The sequence below is a fragment of the Pangasianodon hypophthalmus genome, chromosome 8 (genome assembly GCF_027358585.1).
Source record: "Pangasianodon hypophthalmus isolate fPanHyp1 chromosome 8, fPanHyp1.pri, whole genome shotgun sequence".
Lineage (NCBI taxonomy): Eukaryota > Metazoa > Chordata > Actinopteri > Siluriformes > Pangasiidae > Pangasianodon > Pangasianodon hypophthalmus.
Window position 1 is genome coordinate 1,973,283 of NC_069717.1, and position 25,267 is coordinate 1,998,549.

The following is a 25,267-nucleotide window of genomic DNA, read 5'->3' on the forward strand; positions in this document are numbered from 1 at the left end:
CTGAAATGTTCCATATTAATTCAAACATAATATAAATAAACAAAAATATATATTATTATCTTACATTATTCTGAGAAAACCAATTAAGGTAACATTATTTCTAAATTTAAATGTACATCATTACCAAGAAAATTCTCCAAGCAGACATTTTGATTTGGTTCTTTACATAAAAGTAAGGCATATATAATTTTTTTTTTAATTTTTATATATTTTTTCATCTTGTTTGGAATTATTCTTGGTAAATACATTAATTATTACATTTGTATATTAATATTTTGTATTTCTAAATTAAACACTGTAACTTGTTTAAACCCCAGAAACTTTTGTTGTTCTTTTATTGAAGATCAGGTCATTAATGATGCCAAAAATAATGACACACAACGGTTTAGTTTTTATTCATTTTATTAAAAGGTTAAATATCACAAATATCTTTTTAAATATTTCTATCCTAAACTCACTGTATGCAAACCTCAGCAGAGTGTTTATGCGTAATCACGATAGTCTTTAATTCAACATAAAAACACATGGCCTCATGAAAATGTGAACAATTCATCAAATGAGCAACTTTAAACCACAGAGAGGAGGAAATCTGCTGCTGCGGCATCGTTTAAGAAAAATAAACAATTGATAAAGGAACAGATCACTCAGAAATCAGTCAGCTAATGACTCGTATGGCTGTTGATTAATTCTCTGGAACAGCAGCTCTGACAGTAGTGCAGGTTTATATTAACGCGCTCGTTCTGATACGTTATCGTTTCTATAGTAACAGCTCATTCACAGGGGTTTTTACTCTGCAAAAAATCGTTGATGTGGTGAAGTTTTCTGTAAGGTGATGTTTATGTAACATTTATGGAAGGAGTCTCCAGTGTCAGTGCTTTGTAACAGTCAGAGGTAAAGCTGTTTACGCGTTGCTGTTTTTCGGTAACATGACAAGTTTTATAGTTTTTCAGATTTTGTCTTTTTCAAGATTATTTTGATTTCTGAGAGAACGATTCTCTTAAACAGTCGACTTCTTTCATTCCTCCGTAAAGTAGAAACAGCAGTTGACCCTGTTGTGTTATTCAAGCCATAAATCTTTTCAAATTGAAGTGTACTGTACGTATTAACAACTCATGGAAACTGTGTGTCTGTTTTTGGCACAAATTCACTGAAAATCTTCCTTCTGACAGCGAGGCCAGCTTTCGCATGTAAACTACACATCTTTCACTTCAACTTTGAGCAGATTCTTTGGAGGAATGGTGAAAAAAAAACACACACACACGCATACACAGGCTGCTTTCCTCCTCTGAAGAAGAATGTTTGGCCCTACCATGAGATATGAACATTTTTAAAAAAGAATAAAGACATGAAAAATACAGGGAAAGTTCTGGAGAGAGAGAGCGATGGGGCATGTCAGTAGTCCTCAGCTGGAGAGAGAGAGAGAGAGAGAGAGAGAGAGAGAGAAGGAGAGAGAGAGAGACAGACAGAGAGAGAGAGACAGAGTCATGATCATGAGGTAGATGAAAAAAAAACTAGATGAGTAGTGATGGATGATTCATAAATGATTCGTTCTTTATAAATGACTCCTTTATGTGAGTCATCAGGAGAATTGATTCATAAACACAGACCAATCATAAAAAAAAAAAATTCGTCTACAGATAAAACAAGCACTAAGGACTAAGGACTTTTTTTCCCAAATGTTATGTTAATAGTTATGCAGGGAAAGTTCTGAGTATTCAGAGTTGGGTTATGCGGCTGCTTAAGTGGATTTTATTGGGCTCTTTATTAAGATTATTAAAATAATCAGTTATTAACTCAGATTATTAGACTTGCCTCCCAGCCTTTAAATATAACCGCTCACCTTTAAGCCTGCACAAAAAAAAGTCAGGGATAGAAAATATGGACTGAAGAAGTAAATAGCATTTTTTTTCTTCTTCGTAACTTTTTTCGTAACTGAAGTCAGGAGTTACGTCTGAGGACTGAATACCGTTGTACACAATTTCATTATTAAAACCTCACTGAGAACTCAACTCTGAATACGATATAGAAACAGTTCAGTGCTAATCAACATTTCAAAATTTGCTGACAAGAGAAATTACATGAAAAAAAGGTTGCTGTCATCACATTTATGTGTTAGCAAACTAACAGTGGTTAATTAGCTTATATTAACTTAGCAAATTTAGCAAGCTGGCTTAAGTGTTAGTGAAGTAGCTAATGTTAGCATTAGGTGAAAATTTGTTAGTGAAGAAAAAATTCTGCTGTCATTACATAATGATGTTTCAATTCACAAAAAGTTGGTTAGCTGAAAAGGTGTGGCTGCTAGAAATAAAGAGGTGTGGCTTCTAGAAAGACAGAGGTGTGGCTGCTAGAAAGATAGAGGTGTGGCCTCTAGAAAGATAGAGGTGTGGCTGATAGAAATACAGAGGTGTGGCCTCTAGAAAGATAGAGGTGTGGCTGCTAGAAATACAGAGGTGTGGCTGCTAGAAAGATAGAGGTGTGGCCTCTAGAAAGATAGAGGTGTGGCTTCTAGAAAGACAGAGGTGTGGCTGCTAGAAAGACAGAGGTGTGGCTTCTAGAAAGATAGAGGTGTGGCTGCTAGAAAGACAGAGGTGTGGCTGCTAGAAAGATAGAGGTGTGGCTTCTAGAAATAAAGAGGTGTGGCCTCTAGAAAGATAGAGGTGTGGCTTCTAGAAAGATAGAGGTGTGGCTTCTAGAAAGATAGAGGTGTGGCTTCTAGAAATAAAGAGGTGTGGCCTCTAGAAAGATAGAGGTGTGGCTTCTAGAAATACAGAGGTGTGGCCTCTAGAAAGATAGAGGTGTGGCTTCTAGAAATACAGAGGTGTGGCTTCTAGAAAGATAGAGGTGTGGCTGCTAGAAATATAGAGGTGTGGCTGCTAGAAAGATAGAGGTGTGGCCTCTAGAAAGATAGAGGTGTGGCTTCTAGAAAGATAGAGGTGTGGCCTCTAGAAAGATAGAGGTGTGGCTTCTAGAAATAAAGAGGTGTGGCTGCTAGAAAGATAGAGGTGTGGCTTCTAGAAATATAGAGGTGTGGCCTCTAGAAAGATAGAGGTGTGGCTTCTAGAAATATGGAGGTGTGGCTTCTAGAAAGATAGAGGTGTGGCTTCTAGAAAGATAGAGGTGTGGCCTCTAGAAAGATAGAGGTGTGGCTTCTAGAAATAAAGAGGTGTGGCTGCTAGAAAGATAGAGGTGTGGCTTCTAGAAATATAGAGGTGTGGCCTCTAGAAAGATAGAGGTGTGGCTTCTAGAAATATGGAGGTGTGGCCTCTAGAAAGATAGAGGTGTGGCTTCTAGAAAGATAGAGGTGTGGCTGCTAGAAATATAGAGGTGTGGCTTCTAGAAATACGGAGGTGTGGCCTCTAGAAAGATAGAGGTGTGGCTTCTAGAAAGACAGAGGTGTGGCTGCTAGAAAGATAGAGGTGTGGCTTCTAGAAATACGGAGGTGTGGCCTCTAGAAAGATAGAGGTGTGGCTTCTAGAAATACAGAGGTGTGGCTTCTAGAAAGATAGAGGTGTGGCCTCTAGAAAGATAGAGGTGTGGCTTCTAGAAATATAGAGGTGTGGCCTCTAGAAAGATAGAGGTGTGGCTTCTAGAAAGATAGAGGTGTGGCCTCTAGAAAGATAGAGGTGTGGCTTCTAGAAATATAGAGGTGTGGCCTCTAGAAAGATAGAGGTGTGGCTTCTAGAAAGATAGAGGTGTGGCTGCTAGAAATATAGAGGTGTGGCTTCTAGAAAGACAGAGGTGTGGCTTCTAGAAAGATAGAGGTGTGGCTTCTAGAAAGACAGAGGTGTGGCTTCTAGAAAGACAGAGGTGTGGCCTCTAGAAAGACAGAGGTGTGGCTTCTAGAAAGATAGAGATGTGACCTCTAGAAAGACAGAGGTGTGGCTTCTAGAAATAAAGAGGTGTGGCCTCTAGAAAGATAGAGGTGTGGCTTCTAGAAAGACAGAGGTGTGGCTTCTAGAAAGACAGAGGTGTGGCTTCTAGAAAGACAGAGGTGTGGCTTCTAGAAAGATAGAGATGTGACCTCTAGAAAGACAGAGGTGTGGCTTCTAGAAATAAAGAGGTGTGGCCTCTAGAAAGATAGAGGTGTGGCTGCTAGAAATATAGAGGTGTGGCCTCTAGAAAGATAGAGGTGTGGCTTCTAGAAAGATAGAGGTGTGGCTGCTAGAAATATAGAGGTGTGGCTTCTAGAAAGACAGAGGTGTGGCTTCTAGAAAGATAGAGGTGTGGCTTCTAGAAAGACAGAGGTGTGGCTTCTAGAAAGACAGAGGTGTGGCCTCTAGAAAGACAGAGGTGTGGCTTTTAGAAAGATAGAGATGTGACCTCTAGAAAGACAGAGGTGTGGCTTCTAGAAATAAAGAGGTGTGGCCTCTAGAAAGATAGAGGTGTGGCTTCTAGAAATACAGAGGTGTGGCTTCTAGAAAGATAGAGATGTGGCCTCTAGAAAGACAGAGGTGTGGCTGCTAGAAAGATAGAGGTGTGGCCTCTAGAAAGATAGAGGTGTGGCTTCTAGAAAGATAGAGGTGTGGCTGCTAGAAATATAGAGGTGTGGCTTCTAGAAAGACAGAGGTGTGGCTTCTAGAAAGACAGAGGTGTGGCTTCTAGAAAGATAGAGATGTGACCTCTAGAAAGACAGAGGTGTGGCTTCTAGAAATAAAGAGGTGTGGCCTCTAGAAAGACAGAGGTGTGGCTTCTAGAAAGACAGAGGTGTGGCTTCTAGAAAGACAGAGGTGTGGCTTCTAGAAAGATAGAGATGTGACCTCTAGAAAGACAGAGGTGTGGCTTCTAGAAATAAAGAGGTGTGGCCTCTAGAAAGATAGAGGTGTGGCTTCTAGAAAGATAGAGGTGTGGCTTCTAGAAAGACAGAGGTGTGGCCTCTAGAAAGACAGAGGTGTGGCTTCTAGAAAGATAGAGATGTGGCTGCTAGAAAGATAGAGATGTGGCTGCTAGAAATACAGAGATGTGGCCTCTAGAAAGATAGAGGTGTGGCTTCTAGAAATATAGAGGTGTGGTCTCTAGAAAGACAGAGGTGTGGCTTCTAGAAAGATAGAGATGTGACCTCTAGAAAGACAGAGGTGTGGCTTCTAGAAATAAAGAGGTGTGGCCTCTAGAAAGATAGAGGTGTGGCTTCTAGAAAGACAGAGGTGTGGCTTCTAGAAAGACAGAGGTGTGGCTTCTAGAAAGACAGAGGTGTGGCTTCTAGAAAGATAGAGATGTGACCTCTAGAAAGACAGAGGTGTGGCTTCTAGAAATAAAGAGGTGTGGCCTCTAGAAAGATAGAGGTGTGGCTGCTAGAAATATAGAGGTGTGGCCTCTAGAAAGATAGAGGTGTGGCTTCTAGAAAGATAGAGGTGTGGCTGCTAGAAATATAGAGGTGTGGCTTCTAGAAAGACAGAGGTGTGGCTTCTAGAAAGATAGAGGTGTGGCTTCTAGAAAGACAGAGGTGTGGCTTCTAGAAAGACAGAGGTGTGGCCTCTAGAAAGACAGAGGTGTGGCTTTTAGAAAGATAGAGATGTGACCTCTAGAAAGACAGAGGTGTGGCTTCTAGAAATAAAGAGGTGTGGCCTCTAGAAAGATAGAGGTGTGGCTTCTAGAAATACAGAGGTGTGGCTTCTAGAAAGATAGAGATGTGGCCTCTAGAAAGACAGAGGTGTGGCTGCTAGAAAGATAGAGGTGTGGCCTCTAGAAAGATAGAGGTGTGGCTTCTAGAAAGATAGAGGTGTGGCTGCTAGAAATATAGAGGTGTGGCTTCTAGAAAGACAGAGGTGTGGCTTCTAGAAAGACAGAGGTGTGGCTTCTAGAAAGATAGAGATGTGACCTCTAGAAAGACAGAGGTGTGGCTTCTAGAAATAAAGAGGTGTGGCCTCTAGAAAGACAGAGGTGTGGCTTCTAGAAAGACAGAGGTGTGGCTTCTAGAAAGACAGAGGTGTGGCTTCTAGAAAGATAGAGATGTGACCTCTAGAAAGACAGAGGTGTGGCTTCTAGAAATAAAGAGGTGTGGCCTCTAGAAAGATAGAGGTGTGGCTTCTAGAAAGATAGAGGTGTGGCTTCTAGAAAGACAGAGGTGTGGCCTCTAGAAAGACAGAGGTGTGGCTTCTAGAAAGATAGAGATGTGGCTGCTAGAAAGATAGAGATGTGGCTGCTAGAAATACAGAGATGTGGCCTCTAGAAAGATAGAGGTGTGGCTTCTAGAAATATAGAGGTGTGGTCTCTAGAAAGACAGAGGTGTGGCTTCTAGAAAGATAGAGATGTGACCTCTAGAAAGATAGAGGTGTGGCTTCTAGAAATATAGAGGTGTGGCTTCTAGAAATATAGAGGTGTGGCCTCTAGAAAGATAGAGGTGTGGCCTCTAGAAAGATAGAGGTGTGGCTTCTAGAAAGACAGAGGTGTGGCTGCTAGAAATACAGAGGTGTGGCTGCTAGAAAGATAGAGGTGTGGCCTCTAGAAAGATAGAGGTGTGGCTTCTAGAAAGATAGAGGTGTGGCTTCTAGAAATATAGAGGTGTGGCTTCTAGAAATATAGAGGTGTGGCCTCTAGAAATATAGAGGTGTGGCTTCTAGAAATATAGAGGTGTGGCTTCTAGAAATATAGAGGTGTGGCCTCTAGAAAGATAGAGATGTGACCTCTAGAAAGATAGAGGTGTGGCTTCTAGAAAGATAGAGGTGTGGCTGCTAGAAATACAGAGGTGTGGCCTCTAGAAAGACAGAAGTGAACACTTTGCCTGCTACTCCCAGTGAAGGAGGAGTGGCCCTGTGTCTATCAGTCTCACTGAGGGAGGCGTGGCCTGTATCTCTCACAGTACTGAAAACATGCTGTATTACATTATAAACTTATAACTCATGCAGTATTGAATCAGTGGCTTCTTTAACTGTATCTTTCATTCATCAGACAGATGATTATGTGTGAAGATGTATTTTATCTCAGTGCGAGACAGATGGTGTAGTTATCTGATATGTAATATTAGATATACAAATATAAAACTGGGTTGGAAATTGTAAACGTGGCTTTTGTAATTATTATTATTACATAAGTAATAATACGGAATATAAAACGATAAGGAGAATGTGGTTAATATGTATCTGCTCAGATTCTTTAAGAGAACTGAATAAGTGAAGTGATTCAGAACACCCATCACTACAGAAGAGGATAAAGGGGAATGCAGTTTATTTGGAGTTAGTAGCAGGAGGAGAAGGAGAACTGGCATGCGCTGGTTAATGGGGCGTGACAGCGGCGGCGGCTTACTTTCGATAGTGAGGATACACGTGCTGGCGGCAGTGCCGCGGCTGTTCACAGCCTTGCACATGTACTCGCCCTCGTCCTCAGGGAAGGTCTCGGGCAGGTAGAGGCAGTAGGTCTCGCCGCGCTCGATGTACTGATAGTCCTCGCAGTCCTGCAGCAGCTCACCCTCGAACCACCACGTCACCTCAGGCTTGGGCTCGCCCGTGATCTTAACCGTGAAGCGCACAGGCTCAGAGTCCACCACCGTCTGGTTCTTCAGGGGCTTTTTGAACCACGGAGCGCCCGACTGGCCGTGATCGTCCTCCTCGTCGTAGGCTGCCGAGCCGTTCACAACGCTGCCTTCCTCTTCATCTTCATCCTCCCTTTTCTGACACACATATACCACAACACGTTTCAGGGTCTATGGAGAATATTCCAAAGTCCAAAGCGTGCATGCAGATCCATCATGCATTAAAAGGGATGTAACACACACAGTATCATTAGGGGTTTTGTTTCAGTTGGATCTGGATTAATAGTTATTAATATTCCAGACTGGTTTCTTTCATGAGCTTCAGGAGGATCTCGAAGTTAACTCTGAGCTGGACTGAATGCTAGCAGAGAGATGAATAAGTTTGGGGTTGGGCTAAAAATATCATTCACACTATTGTGTAGAAAATGTACTTTTTTCTCTCATATGATCCGTGCATCTATTTTGCCGCAAACTCACTAATTAATCTGTGGGTAAAACACACAAAACACTAAAGCACATGCAGCCTTCCACACAAGCATGCTCCCCACAGATAACACAACCCTTTTAGTTCAAACCATCAGATTTCATTTCGGAATTAAGCATGACATGGAATCTTCCCCTCTTCATGCGGAAACATCCAACAGTTAGCTCTTAAACAAAGCGTCCCACGAGAGTTTTACTTTTTGGAGAGCAGCGTCGATTTCCTGCTGCTCGAACTGCATCCTCTGGAGCTTCTGCTCTTCGATCCTCCTCTTCTCCTCCTCCTCACGCGCTTTGGCCATCTGCTCGAACCGTGCGCGCATGTCCACTTTCTGCCTGAACGGCGCGTCCTCCACCTTCACAGCGCCCTTCAAGTCCTCGTCCTCGTCCTGCAGGGAAGAAAAACCACACATCAATATACATAACAAACAAAACAACAGACACATTTCCACCAAGGTTCCTAAACTTTTGGAGGAAATAAGAAGTTCTGGAAATATTCAAAACAAGAACGTGACAGCTTCTGAACAAGTTCCTGTTCTACATTAACATCGTCCTGGAGAAACCGTGACCAGCATAAACTGTCCCAGACTGTGTGGTGGTTATATCATTTCATCATGCAGGACCTCTTTCAGAACCTCCTTCCTACTTCAAGAAACTAAATCTAATTCTCTATACAACTAGAACCACACGCTTGTTTTCCCACACTGTCTGTCGGGTCTGCAAAAGGTTTTCGCGTCTCCTGGAAAAAAGGTCCTGGAGTTCCAAAAAAATTTACTGAGTCTCTGAAAAAGTTTCTGGGTTTCTGAAAAAAAAAGTTTCTGGATTGCTGGAAAAAAGATATGTGGTTTTTATAAAGGTTCCTGGGTTTCTGAAAACGTTCCTGGGTTTTTTGAAAGCGTTTCTGAAAAACTTTTCTGAAAAAAAAGTTACTGGTTTCTGAAGGTTTGTGGATTTTTGGGAGAAAAAAAGCTTTCGGGTTTCTGAAATTTTTACTGGATTTCTGACAAAAATCCTTTATTTTTAAAAAGGTTCCTGGGGTGCTGAAAAAAGTTTCTGTTTCTAAAAAAGTTCCTGAGCCTCTGAAAAATGTCCTGGGTTTCTAATAAAATTCCTGGGTTACCAAAAAGGTTCATAGGTTTCTGGGTAAAAAAGTTTTCTGGTTTTCTGAAAAAAATACTGGGATTGTGAAAGGTTTGTTGATTAAAAAAAAAAAAAAAAAAGCTTCTGGGTTTCTGAAAAAGTTTGAGCGTTCATGAACAGGTTCTGAAAAAAGTTCTTGGACTTCTGAAAAAAGTTCCTATGTTCCTGATAAAAAAAAAAAAGTTCCTGGGTTGCTGAAAAAGTTCTTGTTGTTTTTTTTTTGGAAACCTTTCTCTAGTTTTCCACTTCTACATTGTGTTACATTAGTCACACAGTTTGCTTTTGTAGCTGTGTGTATTGTGTGTTATAATCCTGAAGCTCGATATTTTCATCGCACCATATACACAGGAAAGAAATAATAAACCTGGATTTGTCACGTTTGTGGCTCGTACCTCCACGCAGCGCTCCGCTTCCCTCTCTTTGATCTCCTCATCGATGGCTTTCCTCCTCGCTCTCTCCTCTTCGATCTTCCTCTGGATCTCCTCCTCCGTGAGCTGCTTGATCTTCTCAAACTTCACTTTCAGGTTCTTGGCCTGGATGGAGCCGGTTCTCTTCAGTTTTGTCAGCTCCTCATACTCAGAGCTCACCACCTCCGTCGTCTCGTTGATCTCCTCCTGAGACACACACACACACACACACACACACCACAGAATTAGTTGGAGTGGACACTGGAGTTCATATGATGCATCACTTCATACATCACACACACTTCTAACACTTAGTGTGTTTACATGAACAGTAAGAAGAATAAGATTGATGTTTACCTCGCCCATCTCCTGACGCAGTTGCTCGAACTCCTTCTTCTCCATCTCCATCTTCTTACGCCGTGCTTCCTCCTTATTTTTCCGCTCCTCCTCCTCTTTCATCTTCATCATCTCCTCGAAATTGATCTCCAGTTTCCCAGGATGCATTGCTTCCTGCGACGCCGTCCTCACCAGGGTGTCGTCCTCATCCTGCACCTGCAGGGAAATACAGTGACGTGTGGATTATAAGTACGAGCAGCTCAGGGTCGAGTAATGTAACGTTAATAAACTAAAGTCTTGCGCTTTTATATATAACTCTCAAAGCAAAAGATGCGAACATCGGACACCAAACATGTCTGACATTTTGATATTTCATGATATATCACATCTTTATAATTATCTCCCGCATGTAAAAACACAGCAGTCACTGCTTTAGTCACTTTAGTAAGCAGCATCAGACACAATCACAGCCATGAGCATGAAAATACATTACAGTGTTATTTATGCTATTTAATATCACACATGCTCTATACTGGTGTGCAGATTACAAATATAGACTCCATAGAGCAGAATATAATACAGCCAAATAGTAAAGCAATAGAATTCCAATAGAAGAGAACACCTTAATAGAATAGAGTACAAACCAATAGGATTTAATTCATCAGAGGACAATAAAATGGAATAAAACTAAATACAATACAATGAAATACAATGCAACTAATGAGAATAAAATGGAAATAATTTTGGTAGAATTGAACTAAATAGAATAGAGTATAATCCAAATTTATGAGAACTGAATAAAACTAAGTACAATAGAATAACATAGAACTAAATAGCATAGACTGGAATATAATTCAATAAAAGAGAATCAAATGCAGCTAAAAAGAACAGAATTAAATAGAAAGGAGCACAACTAAATAGAATAGAATGAAATGGAATCAAATAGAACTGAATAGAAATATATGAGAATGGAATACAATATATAGAATAAACTTAAATGGACTCTAATAGAAGTAAAAAAAACAATAGCACTAAATAGCATAGATGTGAATAGAATTTAACGAAGAGAATAGAATGTAACCAAATAGAATAAAATAAAATAGAAGTAAATAGCATGGACAGGAAGATAATTCAATAAGAGAGGATAGAAAACAGCAAAAAAGAATAGAAATAGAATAGAATGGAGAACAACTAAATAGAGCTGAAAATAATAGAATAGAATAGAATAGAGAACAACTAAATATAATAGAACATATTAGAATAGAATAGAGTACAACTGAATAGAAAAGAATAGAATATAGAACAACTAAATAGAATAGAACATATTAGAATAGAATAGAGTACAACTGAATAGAATAGAATAGAATATAGAACAACTAAATAGAATAGAACATATTAGAATAGAATAGAGTACAACTGAATAGAATAGAATAGAATAGAATAGAATAGAGAACAACTAAATAGAATAGAACATATTAGAATAGAATAGAGTACAACTGAATAGAATAGAATAGAATAGAATAGAAACATTATAGAAATTGGTTTTTTTTTTACTGTCCAATCAAACAGACTTGCGTCAGGATCTATTACTTATTTACTCAGATGTCATATTTATGAGATTCGGTAACCATGACAACAGCACGTTATTTACACATTCGTTTTGTCTGCTATCCTTCAACTGTTAAATAAATCTGAATTGTACGTTTGATAAAAAGTGCCTTACTTCTCCTGCCTCGAGCGCCGCCGCATCGCCCTGATCCTGGGACGAGCTCTTCGAGAGACAAAATTCAGAAAAGCAGACCAGAGAAGCACAGCAGCGTCGCGTCACACCATGTGAGCACACACTCATATACAGTACTGAGCAGAAGTCTTAGGCACATGCAAAGAAATGCTGTAGAGCAAAGACACCTTCAAAATAATGAAACTAAATGTTTCTACATTTAAAATAATACTATAAAGAGCAGTAAACAGTAATAAATGAAACAAAGTCAGTATTTAATGTGACGATCCTTCACTTTTTTAAAATAAAGCAGTATCTGAGGTGCAGTGTGTGCAGTTTTATAAGGAAATGAGCTGGAAGTGTTACTGAGCATCTTGCAGAAGCAGCCACAGTTCTTCTGGAGACTTTGACTGTCGACTCGCTTCTTATTTCTGCAGCGAAACCCAGCAGCCTTCATTATGTTTTTATCTGAAAAGTGTCTCTTATGGAATCTGCTGCTTTCTTTACTGACATACAGACATTTTTCTGTAACATTTCATTTTGTGCTGGAAAACTAATGTTTGGAATCTAAAATGTTTTTGTACTGAATCAATAATGTAGAAGTCAGAAAATAAACATCTATAACAAAGTTTGTACTAAAAAAAAAAAAATAGCATGCCTAAGACTTTTGCACAGTACTGTATTTCATTACTTTTATTTATTTTTTTTATTCTATTTGTATTTATTAGCGACAGTGAGTCAGATTAGGGATCTTTCCTCGTGTTTAACCATCCGTTCTGCTCTAGTTTATATTATAATAAATAATGATGGCCATATTAAAGATGCAGCAGAATCCAACAGGAAACTCACTGCTAAGGAATGAACAGAACACGAGGGTTAAAATAAGTAAATAAATAAATACTTCATATTAGCGTAAGCAGGAAATTGACGGTATTGTGTGCTCAGATGATATACGGGTTAGCAAGCATACATTCAACATGCATTCATGACATGTTTTCCATTTCCTAAATTAATTAGAAGCTATGATAACGTAAAAAGTGTCCTGACTAAATGTTTTGAGAATCGAACAAAGAAACAAAACCTTGTCGCCAGTCACACCAGCTGAATTTAGCTAGCTGTACTGTAGCAAGCTAGCATTCTGAGAGATAAGCGGCTAGACAGAGTGGCTAAAATTAGATAACTGGCTACAAATAGCATAGATCGTAAATAATATTTTTAGATATTTAAGAAAGACACAAAGTCATACTTTTTACCAGTTTAATGTTGTGGAACATTGTGTGCTTTAAGACCATTTTAATCAACTACATTCGTATTGTAAATACAGTAAAACCCCCGTATCCGCTGTTTCACTTACCACGGTTTCAGTTGACCGCAGTCCGAAAAAATGAAATAGAAAATTCCAGAAATACAGTAAACATTCATAATTTAAATTGAGCGCCATTCTGAGTAACCTGGTGAAATCTCGTGCGGTTTCCGGGATTGGAACCTCCTGCCCTGCGGATACAGAAGTCCTACTGTAGTATTTAGTTTTATGTTAAATACTTTCAGTATTGGATTGGACAGAATTATTATCGAAACTAATGTTCAGCTGGTGAAAACTGACAGAAGGAGTGTTAGCTCAGGGTTATCGCCATAACCGAATCCAAAATGGCTCCCCAAAAGCATGGAGGCCATTTTATATTCAGTTGATATTAACTATCAGAGCCAAGCAGACGCGTGCTAATCTGGCAGGGAGCATCCGCATTTTGCCATCTTGCCTCACCATGTTCTTTCGAGCCTCCGCGAACAGCTTCTTCTCCTCCTCCAGGCGACGCTTGGCCTCTTCCTCCTTCCTCTTCTGCTCTTCCTCACGTCTCTGCCTCTCCAGGTCCTCGAAGCTGATGGCCAGTTTACCTGGCGTGTCCCCGACGTCGACGCTCATGGCAGCCAGCAGGACGTCGTCTTCGTCGTCTAGATGCTGAGAACACACAAGGCGTAAGATGTGTTAGTGAACTGGGGATGTTCTTCATCTGAGATCCTGAGAAGCTCAAAGCTATGATCTGTAGAAGAAATATCAATCAATCAATCAATGTTTACTTATAAATCACATTTAAAAACAACCAAGGAACAGAAAGTAAGCCAAGATCACAAGATCTCAGAGATCTGGAGGGAGTAAATGTGTCAGATACTGAGGGGCCAAATTGTTGAGAGCTTTGTAAACAAGTAATAACTCAAATTTATGCTAACGTTGTTCACCTCCAGCTGAAGCTTCCTGATCACAAAAGACTAGAAATCTGATGGGACAGTTGAGATGAGCCCAGCTGAGATCTTGAGGCTAGCATGCTAATGCCCAAACCTGGTGTTAAGCCATGCTAGCTCAGCATGGCTAATTGTTAACACATTTTGAATACAAAATGATTATGTTTGACTCACTTGTAACAATAAAATAAGGTATTTTACTGTATTATGTACAGTATATCCATAGATATCTTTTCAACCTTGCGATAAGTCAATGATTTAATAGAGATACTCGATCACAAACGCTAACTGACACTAAGGAATCAACCGTTTGGGCTTTTATGCTAAGAAAATAAAGCCATGCTAGCTCCTCATGGTTAAATTTGGGTTAACACATTTTCAATTTAGAACAAATAGATTACTTAAGACTCACTTTTAACCCAGGTTTGTTACTGTATTATGGGAAGTGTATTTGAAAAGATGTTTTCAAACTAGCGAGAAGTCCGTGACTTCACAGGTATACTTGATCACGAATGCTAACTTCACTAAGGAATCAAGAGTTGATTCATTTATGCTAGTAATATAACTGCCATGTAGCATGCTAGCAAAAAACATGCTATGTGGTAGCTAATGTTTTTTATTAACAGTTTTAGCTCAGTCTATTTATGTAATAGGCTAGTTGTTAAGTCATGCTAGCACAACAGGATCGACATTTGAGAAATTAGCACAATTTCAGATTTTAAAGGACAGATTTTACACTCAAGCATGACACATGACACATTTAGACTAGCGATAAACCAGTGATTTGTTGCTGTTCTCTTTGTAGAGCCATTTTGGGGTCCATAATGGTGGAAATATGTTTTTAAAGAAACAGGTGATTAAGAATGCTAATAATTAAAGACTTTAGTAAGTAGCTACTCCTTATGTTAAGGCCTCCTTATGTTGTCATGATCTATTTCAGCTAACGTCTTTCATTAACTCTTAGCCATATTAGCATGTTTAGTCAGAGTACCCTTTCTAAAGACATGCTGGACCCATGGGATAGTCAAACAAGAATTTTTTTTAATCCGTGTCTGAGCTGACCATGCTCTTCCTGGCGTCGGCGAACGCCTTCCTCTCCTCCAGGATGCGTCTCTTCCTTTCTTCCTCGACACGTTTGTGTTCATCCTCCAGTCTCTGTCGTTCTAGCTCCTCGAAGCTGAGCCTCAGTTTCCCCGGCCGGATCTCTTCCTTCTCGCCCTGTTCGGTGGTCACGTCCTCATCGTCCTGAGCCTGGACCACGATAAGACACAATCCAGAGATATGTTTTTCTAGTTTTTCTAAATGTTACAGTTTTTTTTCTTACAAGAATGTTCAATCTATCAGGTTCTCTTTGTTCTGAGAACCTTTTTATGTAAGATATCAAACACTCCGTGTCGTGCTGTTATAGGAAAATAATCAACAATAGAGAGGTGTGATGAAGAGGAGTCACTGTTACCACCCTGAAGTTGATTATTTTCCTATAACACCATGTCCTGGTGTGTTTTATTCCTCTTATACTACAGCAATTTGCCAACGATTACAATTTTTATTTATTAAAGAACATGTTATACTTTTTATCTGTTTACAGTTACATTGCATGTTCTTGAACATCCATGAAACAAGTTCGTTCCTGTTTTCACTTATGATTTAGCAGCTATAAATAGTCTTCCTTCACCAGCCTCTCCGTTTCCAGACAAAAAACTGCAGCTTGTCGCGTTACTGAGAAACCGCAAAAGCAGCGTAAACGCCTCTGTCCTGAAGATGGCGGAAAACGTAAAGTTACAGCTTTACCTCTGACTGTTACAAAGCGCTGACACTGGAGACTCCTTCCATAAATGTTAAATAAACATCTTATAGAAAACTTCACCACATCAACGACTGCATTTTTTTTTATCCGTTTATGTGGAGCATCTGCCGTACAAATCTCTTAGACACATTAGAAAGAGCGCATTAATATAAACCTGTGATTTGCAGCTGCACTACTGTCAGAGCTGCTGCTATAGAAAATTAACCAACACCTTCTGACCAATCAGAACCCAGTATTCAACAGTGCTGAAATATAAGTAATGTTTATAAACACTCCTACAGTGTTACGACTTTTAGTTTTTATTTTTTGACTGTAAGAAACACATAATTACAACAGTTTTTTTTTTTTTTTTTTTTTATTAAAGAAATGTTCATTTTGTAACACTGCAGCCTTCATCACATGAGACTCAGGATTAGGAGTTTCAGGTCTGATAACAGGCACTAACTTGATTTGCAGTCGTTAAATGTAACTATAAACAGATAAAAAAAAAAGGTATGTTTTGTTTTTTAATAAATAAAATTTGTAGTCAATGGCAAATTGCTGTGGTATAAGCGGAATAACACCCTTGGAGATGTGCCGTTATAAGAAAACTTCAAGGTGTTAAACTTAACTCCGCTTCATCACACCACCTCGTTATTGATTATTTTACTATAACAGCATGACACGGAGTGGCTTATTTCTTAGTAATATGTATAATAAATTATAGGAATAAGTATGGATGAAAAAGGGGTTAGAAAGTAGAGTTAAGTGTGTACCATGTCCAGTTTGGCCTCCTCGAAAGCTTTCTTCTCCTCCTGGAGCCTCCTCCTGGCCTCCTCCTCGGCCTGCTTCCTCTGCTGCTCCTGCCTCTCCTTCTCCTGCTCCTCGAACGTCAGACGCAGCTTTCCTGGAGTCACACGCTCCTTCTCTTTCCTCTGGGTCTCCTCATCATCCTGCAAAACCAAAATAAATCAGATTAATCAGCATTCCTGGTTTCTGATTAAGCTTCACTGTGCTCTTTTCTGGTCTTTATTCCAGTTACTGATCCATCTTTCTACCTCCACCATGTTCGTATCTGAACTTCCCGACCTGGTTTGTGGAAACGGAGCGTCGCTTGGCCTCTCTGAACGAGTGCCGATTCTCATCATATCTCTTCTTCTTTTCCTCCTCGTTCCTCCTTTTCATCTCCTCCTCTCGACTCTTCTCCATGTCCTCGAACTTCATTTTAATCTTCCCAGGTTGCTTCTGTGTTTTAGCTGGAACGACTTGCACCAAGACGCTGTTGTCTCCATCCTGTGGTATAAAGTTCAGAAGTCAAATGTTGTGAAATCAAATGATTAAGATTAACATCAGATTGTTTTTAAATGGTGTAGTGTGAAACGTCCCATCATGAACACACTTAACACATGAGATCTTTGTAAAGTAAAGCACTTGAGTTCTTATTTTATCAGTTGTCAAAAAAATAAAACAGGTTTTCATCCAAGATTGCATGATTTTTTTGCTAACAGAAATCCAAAAACATCCCCATATTTCTCCATACCTCTATAAGTCTTTTTTTTTGTGTTGATACTGAGTCAAATCCAGTTATTAAGCCATTAAGAGACAACGACTATTAGCCTGTGTGTTACTGTTTAAAGGAAAGAAGCAGCTGGTGTGTGAGCAGAACATTCAGTATCAGCAGATTTTTCAGCATTTCTCCATCTCAGTTTTGAATTATAAACATGAAATGAAAAAAATTAATCATCTGATCATCAGCTGGATCATTTTTCACCAACACAAGTCTAAAAATGTGTCCGTATTTCTCCAGATCTTCAACTTTAACGCTTTTTCTGTTTTTCTGTCCATATATCCGGTGTTAGCTGTTAAGAGATGACAAATGTTAGCTGAAAATGTGATACCATTTAATCGAAATAAAAAATTAAAAAAAAGATCAGGACATTGAGGTCGATTTCAGGATTTCTCCATCTCATTTTTGAATTGTAAGCCTGAACTGACATGTTCCTGCATCCTGCTTTGACACACACTTTCTCTGACACACAAAGAGACACAGACGAGGTGTAGATAAGGCCTCGCCGTTCCGCTGGCTCAGCTGCCTCTGTTTGCTCTGCACGAGTCCCAGATAGCAGCACCTAATTCAGTCCAAAAAAGTGGCTGACGGCTCGTTTTAGACGGTGTGGGAAACAGTTGCTGGTCACATGTCGTCTGGACCTGCCAGTTTTACAGCCTCTACAATCAGAGCTCTGGGGCAGAAGCGATGGAGACAATTGGTCCTCGTCAGTGCCATGTTTATTTTTAAACAAGCATGTGGATGTTTTCTCATTTCTGATCAATAATCATATGTAAGCTTATGACATTTATTGGCTGATACCGATTTAATTAAAGGTGATCTCACTGTCTAACACACTTCCCTTCCACTAGTAAAGAACACAACATTCCACGCTCTATTTTAAACCACTGTCTCCACACACCATGTGTTAGCACTCTGAAGTGATTCTTGATTTTGCTAACATGAACACACCAGCTGGTTCTTCGACTGGATATGATATCTCCAAAGACACAGAAGGTATGGAGAGCTTTGTTGGTCTTTATTTCAGTTTTTGCTTTAAATAATTGCTGTAAATAACGAATAAAATTGTTATAGGTTTAAAATAATCAATGACATGGTGGTGTGATGAAGCTACTGTTACCACCTCAAGCTATTTATTATGTATTTTATTTATTAACCAATGACATGTCATACCTTTTATCTGTTTATAGTTACATTTATTATAGCAGCTGTAAACAGTCGTTCCTTCCCTCTCTTTTTTCTCTCTCTTGAAGTTAATAAGGCAAAAAAAAAACACAGCTTGCCATATTAACAGGAAACCACAAAGGATAAACTCCTCTCTTCATACGGAAAAGTTACAGTTACAGCTTTCCCTCTGACTGTTACAAAGTGCTGACACTGGAGACTCCTTCCATAAATAAATATCCCGTAGCAAGTGCTCACTCACCTTCTCCGCCTTCTTGGCTAACTCCTTCTGAATCTTGGCCTTCTCCAAGGCCTCCTGAGTGATGCGCTTCTTCCTCTCTTCCTCCGTCTTCCTCCTCTGGTCTTCCTGCCTCTGCTTCTCCATCTCAGCAAACTTCCCCTTCACGCTGCCTGTGGACACATTGGGAGCAGAAACAGGATTAAGGATTAAAAGAAGATGTAGATTTGGATTTTGGTCGCTTTCAGGACGCCAGTGTCTGTCTGTGTTTCGTCTTCTGACTCACCGATGATCTTGGGGACGTAAGATTTCTCAACCTTGACCGGTTGTACTTCCTCCTCCTCCTCGTCGCTGGATGCAAGTAGCTCTTTTATCTGCGGAGGATAAGACAGCAGGTTGTTGTGAGGTTAGAAAGGGTTTATCTGGGGGATCATCTGCTTTTACACGGCCTGCGCCGTGATCACACCATAATGGCTGGTAATCCTGTAAGTACTGCCTGCAGCGGGGAAACTGATTGGACCTTCCATAGTCACATGACCAAAGGCTGCCACAAAGTCTTTAAATATATATAATTTCTAGAATACTAAAATGTTTAGTTTTTGGTCCATAATTTTTGGATACACACTTGTTTGAGCTGACACTGAAGCTCACATACTGACCATTTGCTTTTTGCGGAGCCGCTCTCGCTCTTTGATGTACTGATCCTTGCGTTTCTTCTGCTCCTCCTCGCTCCTCATGCGGTTCCTCTCCTCCCTGACCTTCTGCATGGCCTCAAACTTGCTCTTTACGTCTCCTTTGCCCGTTTTTGGGACGTAGCTCTTCTGCACTGGTTTATTGGACGTGAGGAGTCTCTTTGGGAAGAAAGCAAGCAGGTTGATGGGTGTTCAAAGGAGGACGTGCTTGAACCTAACATGACTATCTGATTCATTTAAGAACCTCCAATGGGCATCCTCTTGACCCAGAGCATCTCTTTATATCAATTTTATATCAATTACATTTATTGGAAATCCCCAATTTATATTTTTTATATTTCTACGCTGATCAATCAAAGACCTTCCCACTCTTGGGGAAGTGGATGATATCAGATTCTCCATACCTCTTGTTTTAGTGCGACGTCTGTCAGGTTGGCTCCTGTCTTCTCCGTCAAGTCGTCCTCCAAGATTCCGACGTCATTCATGTTTGCCACCTCAGTGATGCCGGCCTCCGAGCTCTTCTGTGGCCTTTCACGCTTTTTCGCCCTGCCGGTCTTCTTTGTCTCTTTTTCCTCCGTCAAGCCTTTCATTTTCTCCTCCTGAGTCTTGTGGTTCTCCTTGTTAGCTAGGTGTGTCGTGTCTTTCTTGTGCCTTGTGTTGTCGAGGCTTATGACGTCGGTCATTCTGGCGTCTCTGCTAGACAGGATGACGAGGCCTAAAGACAGATCCTTCAGATGAAGCCTGTGATGAAGCAGCATGCAGGAAGAAGAGAGAGACCCAAATCAACAGAACTCAAAGCAAAGCGGTGTGTGGAACATTTAAGGAAGCATAATTCGACACACCAATATATTAATCACACTTTAGGGAAAGTACCACCATCTATACCAGGGTGTAAAACTGAATTTATGTAACAGGAAGCATTACACTTGATCCATATCACAAATGATCCACATTACACTTGATCCAAATCAGTTTAGTGACCAGCAACTCCACTTAAATGTGTTCATTGATCAACATTTATCTGAATGCATAAACAATTTGAACACATACTATTACCTACAAGACATATTAATATCATTACCAAAAAAAAAAAAATCCAAATCATGGTTTTACCATACTCTTGCATAAGTATTCACCCCCCTTGAACTTTTCTAGATTTTACAACCTGGAGCTGAAATGGACTTAACTGGGATTACGTGTCAATCATTTTGACCTGCCAATGAAGAATTACATCATTAGCATATTTTTCCCGTAGCTGAGTTTACAGCCCTGAGTCTATCGCTCCATTTTGCCCCCTAGAGATAACTAGAGAGAGACTAGATCTTTATTTCTAATCTGTACATTCGATTATAGTCCAAAATATGATTTTAATTTAGAGCATAGACTCTAAATTTGTTTGATGGGACAGATTAGAAACTTTATCCAGCCATATGTTTGACACACTTGATCTACACACACATTGGTTCTGTGACTGGTTTCATTGGTTCCAACTAATGAAAAGAACCTATAGTGTTAGAAACTCTAACGAGGGTGGCAAGACAAGCTTTTCACAATCCAGTAATAGCACAACACCACCTGGTACAGGGTCTGAATTTATGACTGTCCAGTTAATGTAATTAAAAAAGTCATGGCGGAGTGTAACAATGTCATTTGAAGCTAGTATATGAACATTTGGACGTGTATTTATAGAAATGATTTCCATGACTCAGAGGTGTAGATGGGGGGGATTTCAGGTTTGAATCCCTCTGAAATATTTTATGACAGTTCCTAATGCTTATTTGTAGGTTGTTAACATAAGACAGAGATGATTACACAACGCAGATGATTATACACGTCTCAAATAACATGTTTGCGCAGAACTGCAGAAATGATGTTCAACACAGTCATCGTTACGACTCCTCCATATTTACCACACCAGACATCACACAAACATCACAATCCCCTTAATGTGTTTAATCACATTTTATTGGCTACCAGCTGCTATGTTCAGAAAAAGAATGAACCAATCACGATCATGCGTATAATCCTGTTTTTGTTTGAAAGCTACTAGCCGGCTAGCTCCACTCTGAGCGCAGGTATATCGTGGTGAAAACCGATGGCGTGCAGGAGGGAAAAGAAGCGTAGATCTGGTTTTCTAAGATAAAGTGACATTTTTATTATAGCCAGATTGGTTGACTGTAGATTGTGCCTTAAGTATTTTAAAGCGAATTCACAACATCTTTGCTTCTATTATCGTCTGACAAGTGCATTGCTCTTCTCAATTTAATTGTACAGATCACTCTGTGGTTATATTAATAGCTTATTTCCCATTCCACCTGAAATTAATTCCTGCCATGACTAGCTTTTCGCTAACTTGTTGATTGAAACCAGAAACAACAACATTAGCCTCATAGCTCTAGTGCAAAACTAAAGAAGCAAACATCAGCCACCAAACACAAATGTTCCTGGCTAACCAACTAAAACTGGGTAAAGGGGATGCTGTGTAAGTTTGAGTGAAGATACTAAAACCACTAAAAAGACACAAATCTTACCTGCAAAGTCTAGCACACCGAGAAATATGAGTTTCCTACAACAGACCTACGCTGTGTTTTCTCTGTTTTCACCCCAGAGGGCCTTTATCACCAAACTATCCCCCCATGTCCAATATTACCATCGTGAACATGTTGAAGTATTGTCACTCCTCCTACGTTCATTTCAGGAAGAATGACAGTGTCGTGTGTGTTTGGTGAGAGTGTAACAAACTTGCTAGGTTGTGTAGCTAGCTATGCTTCTCAGCTTACTCTGTGTTAACAAGAAACTATTTTCAAAATGGTGCGTGATGGGACAAATACAGCTAAATTTCTAGTAATATCACTGTAATATTGTAAGATGTGAGGTAATTAATCTGATATAAAAGCTTGATTTAGGCGAGGGACATAACCAAATATGAATACGTTATTCGCGGGATGCAAAAAAACATCACGTGAGCGTGACGTGTGGCTGTGATTGAGTGGTAAGATAAGAAGTTTATCTTAGGGACAAACAAAGATTACAACTTTACTTACCGTTATTTAACAGCGTTAATTAACAAGAAGGTGCAGTGCTGCGAGATGCAGTTACAGCATCCTTAGTAACTGCCTGGTTAGGGTCACGGTGGTTTAAATGATGCTACTAGTTTGTTTATATTTTGAGAAATAGTAGCAAATAACTTCGGCAGAAAATATCGCAAGGAATTTTAAAAAAAAAAAAACTGTCCTGTGCACATCTCTAGTTGAGAGAGAGAACTGTTATGAATTAGAGTGATATAGCTGAGATTGAGAAGCTGTCAAAGCCAGAATTCACAAAGCCACACCCACTTCTGGTTTAAATTTAAATACAGATATATACAGAATACAGAGCACTAGACAGATACACATACAGATACAGATACAGAGAGTGTGTTACAGCATTGTGTTAGACAAAAACATAATGTCCTGATACATCTTTTTTAAGGAAACATCATTAAATACACAAACACAACACAATAGTTAGACGTAATTTCAACAACTATACTTATGTTTCTGTGTCTTTTATAATATAACAGTGAATAAAAAAACTACAGAAGGGCTGAAAATGAGGAAGCAGTTCCATTTCCAACTAATAAAGAACATTATTATAATGCTATATTAAGTTGTAATAATACAACTGTAATGTTGTGCTCTGAAAATAATATTCCTGCAACATGTGATGTCATGATAGTTTGCTTTTTATAGGAAAATACTTTGCTACTGTTATCACACCGAAGTTGATTATTTTCCTATAACAGCACATCCACGTGTGTTTTATTCCTCTTACACCACAACTATTTTCCAACATTTACCACGTTATACTTTTTTATTCTGTTTATAGATACATTTAATGTTACGGAACGTGTTAATTCCTGTTCTCACTTACGTTATAGCAGCTATAAACTCTCGTTCCCTCACCAGCCTCTCTTTTTTCTCTCTCTTGAAGTTAATAAGACAAAAAAAAAACGCAGCTTGTCATGTTACCGAGAAACCACAAAGCGTAAACTCCTGTCCTGAAGATGTCGCAAAACTTAAAGTCTTCCTTAAAGCTGTACGTCTTAAAGACTGTTACAAAGCGCTGACACTGGAGACTCCTTCCACAAATGTTAAATAAACGTCTCCTTACAGAGAATTTCAGCATGTCAGTCATCTTTATAAAGTTCTCTGGACGTTGTGAGAACATTTTTGCGTAACATTTATAAACCCACAACGTTTTAGTAGCGTTAACACAAAAACATTTTCGTGATGTTATTTTTTTGGAAATGATTCGTTGTGATGCAAACTATTATAAGACGTTTTCACAACATTGTAGGTGCGTAGTTTGTGTAAAGCTAATGACTAAACCTTCTAGTAACTTGTCGAACAGATTTACAGAACGTCGTTAGAACGTTCTCCGCAGGACGAAATCACAGCTCGATATGCAGATCCTAAATTTAACCGCTGTCGGTGAGGGTCCATGTGACTCCTGGCTATTTTTAAGGACAGCTATGTGGTGAGATCGAGGGGGGGTGAACACACACACACACACACACACACACACAGCTTATATCATTATACTTTTTTTTTTAAATGACTTTTTGGGACTATATTTCTGTTGATTTTTTTCAGCATAAACTTTTTTTAAATTCTATTTTATAACTAACAACTGATGTAGAGTTTCTACGTAATTTCTACTTGTTTCTCTGTCATAATGACACACACAAAACATCCAAAGGACAGAATACTGACAGAATAACTGACGAGTCTCTGATAGCGAACAACTCAAGTTTCACACTCTGTACAGAATTAAAGCTATTATTATGAAGTGGATTATTATTGAATGTTCATTTCTTATAAAAATGATTATAAAATGTTATTAAATAGTAAAGTGGTAGTATTGTATATTGTAGTAATGTTCGCAGGTCTTTGTTTAGAGGAGAAAATAGCAAATAAAGTTTATTTCATCAAAGACTTCATATATTCATCATATATTTTTTTAAAGATGTAATCTGGAAGGTATGTTTAGCTCGGATTAGCCTCGCGCCATGATGGCCACCTATTTATGGACAACGTTGTCCATTTCTCCGTCGCTCATTCACTCCATTTCTGAATGAATCTGAGATTTTAGTCTTTTCATTTATTTTATTAAATTCATTCATCGTCCATAAACTTTACACACAGGTAGGTTTTTTTTTTTTTAATCACATTCCTTTTGTGAATTATTGTGAATTAAGCATGTCATTTTAGAATTAATATCTACATAATATCAGGTTATGAAATTTATAAAACACCATCCGTACAATAAATAAAATAAAATGAAACAAAATGTAGCCAAAAAAATAAAAACTAAAAATAAAATTCTAAATTAGGCAAACTATAATTCAATAAATAAGAGCAGGGACCGAAAGAAGAAAACAATAATAATATAAAATATTATTTAAAAATATATAAAGAAAGTATGTGCAAATAGAATAAAATTTTATTATTAATAAAATTTTGGTTTTTTGGAGCCTGAATTTATTATAATTAATGCTGTGAGAGATTATTCCCATTTAGATATGAATAAAAATAAAATTTCCAGAAGTTTTAGCAATCGTTTCTACACATCCAACAATTTTACATTTTCACACCGTTAAAATTTTTTTAAAAAAAATTCAATAATTAAACCTACCGGTTTGTAGTTCCTCCTCTTCCTGACTCTCATAAGAACTTTTCTCCAAAAAAAAAAAGTTCTGGTGTCCACAGCGAGATCCGGATCCGTAATTCCACACTGTGTGTATGTGTGTGTGTGAGCGTGTATGTCTGTGTCAGTGTGTGTGTGTGTGTGTGTTACTCTGACTGACAGGAGAATGAGTGAGGCTTACAGACGGACCTGCCCTGGCCATAAAAGCCCTGTTATACCGGCCACCGCATTCCACACGCGTCACCACTCCACAGCTGTCACCCCACACACACACACACACACACGACTGCCCTTTTTACCCCCCCAGTTTCCTCTAACCCTGTCCTGTAGCTGAGCATTGTGGGGC

General features: G+C 39.1%; 1 protein-coding gene across 2 annotated transcripts; it reads right to left on the minus strand.

Moving 5' to 3' along the window:
* Positions 1–384: 384 nt before the first annotated feature.
* On the minus strand, positions 385–25,109 carry nexn (nexilin (F actin binding protein)). Of its 2 annotated transcripts, XM_026928593.3 has the most exons (15): positions 24,910–25,109; positions 19,638–19,974; positions 19,201–19,392; positions 18,828–18,915; positions 18,566–18,714; positions 16,662–16,865; positions 16,349–16,525; positions 14,849–15,037; positions 13,311–13,505; positions 11,552–11,599; positions 9,850–10,044; positions 9,478–9,699; positions 8,146–8,334; positions 7,240–7,603; positions 385–1,406 (listed from the first exon to the last, which is right to left on the minus strand). In XM_026928593.3, exons 2-15 carry the CDS (start codon positions 19,914–19,916, stop codon positions 1,393–1,395), a joined length of 2,505 nt encoding a protein of 834 aa, XP_026784394.3. In that variant the 5' UTR covers positions 19,917–19,974; positions 24,910–25,109; the 3' UTR covers positions 385–1,392. The 2 variants fall into 2 exon arrangements, with proteins under 2 accessions (XP_026784394.3, XP_026784395.3); XM_026928594.3 differs by lacking the exon at positions 11,552–11,599 and having other exon boundaries at positions 24,910–25,108.
* Between the last annotated feature and the right edge of the window lie 158 nt (positions 25,110–25,267).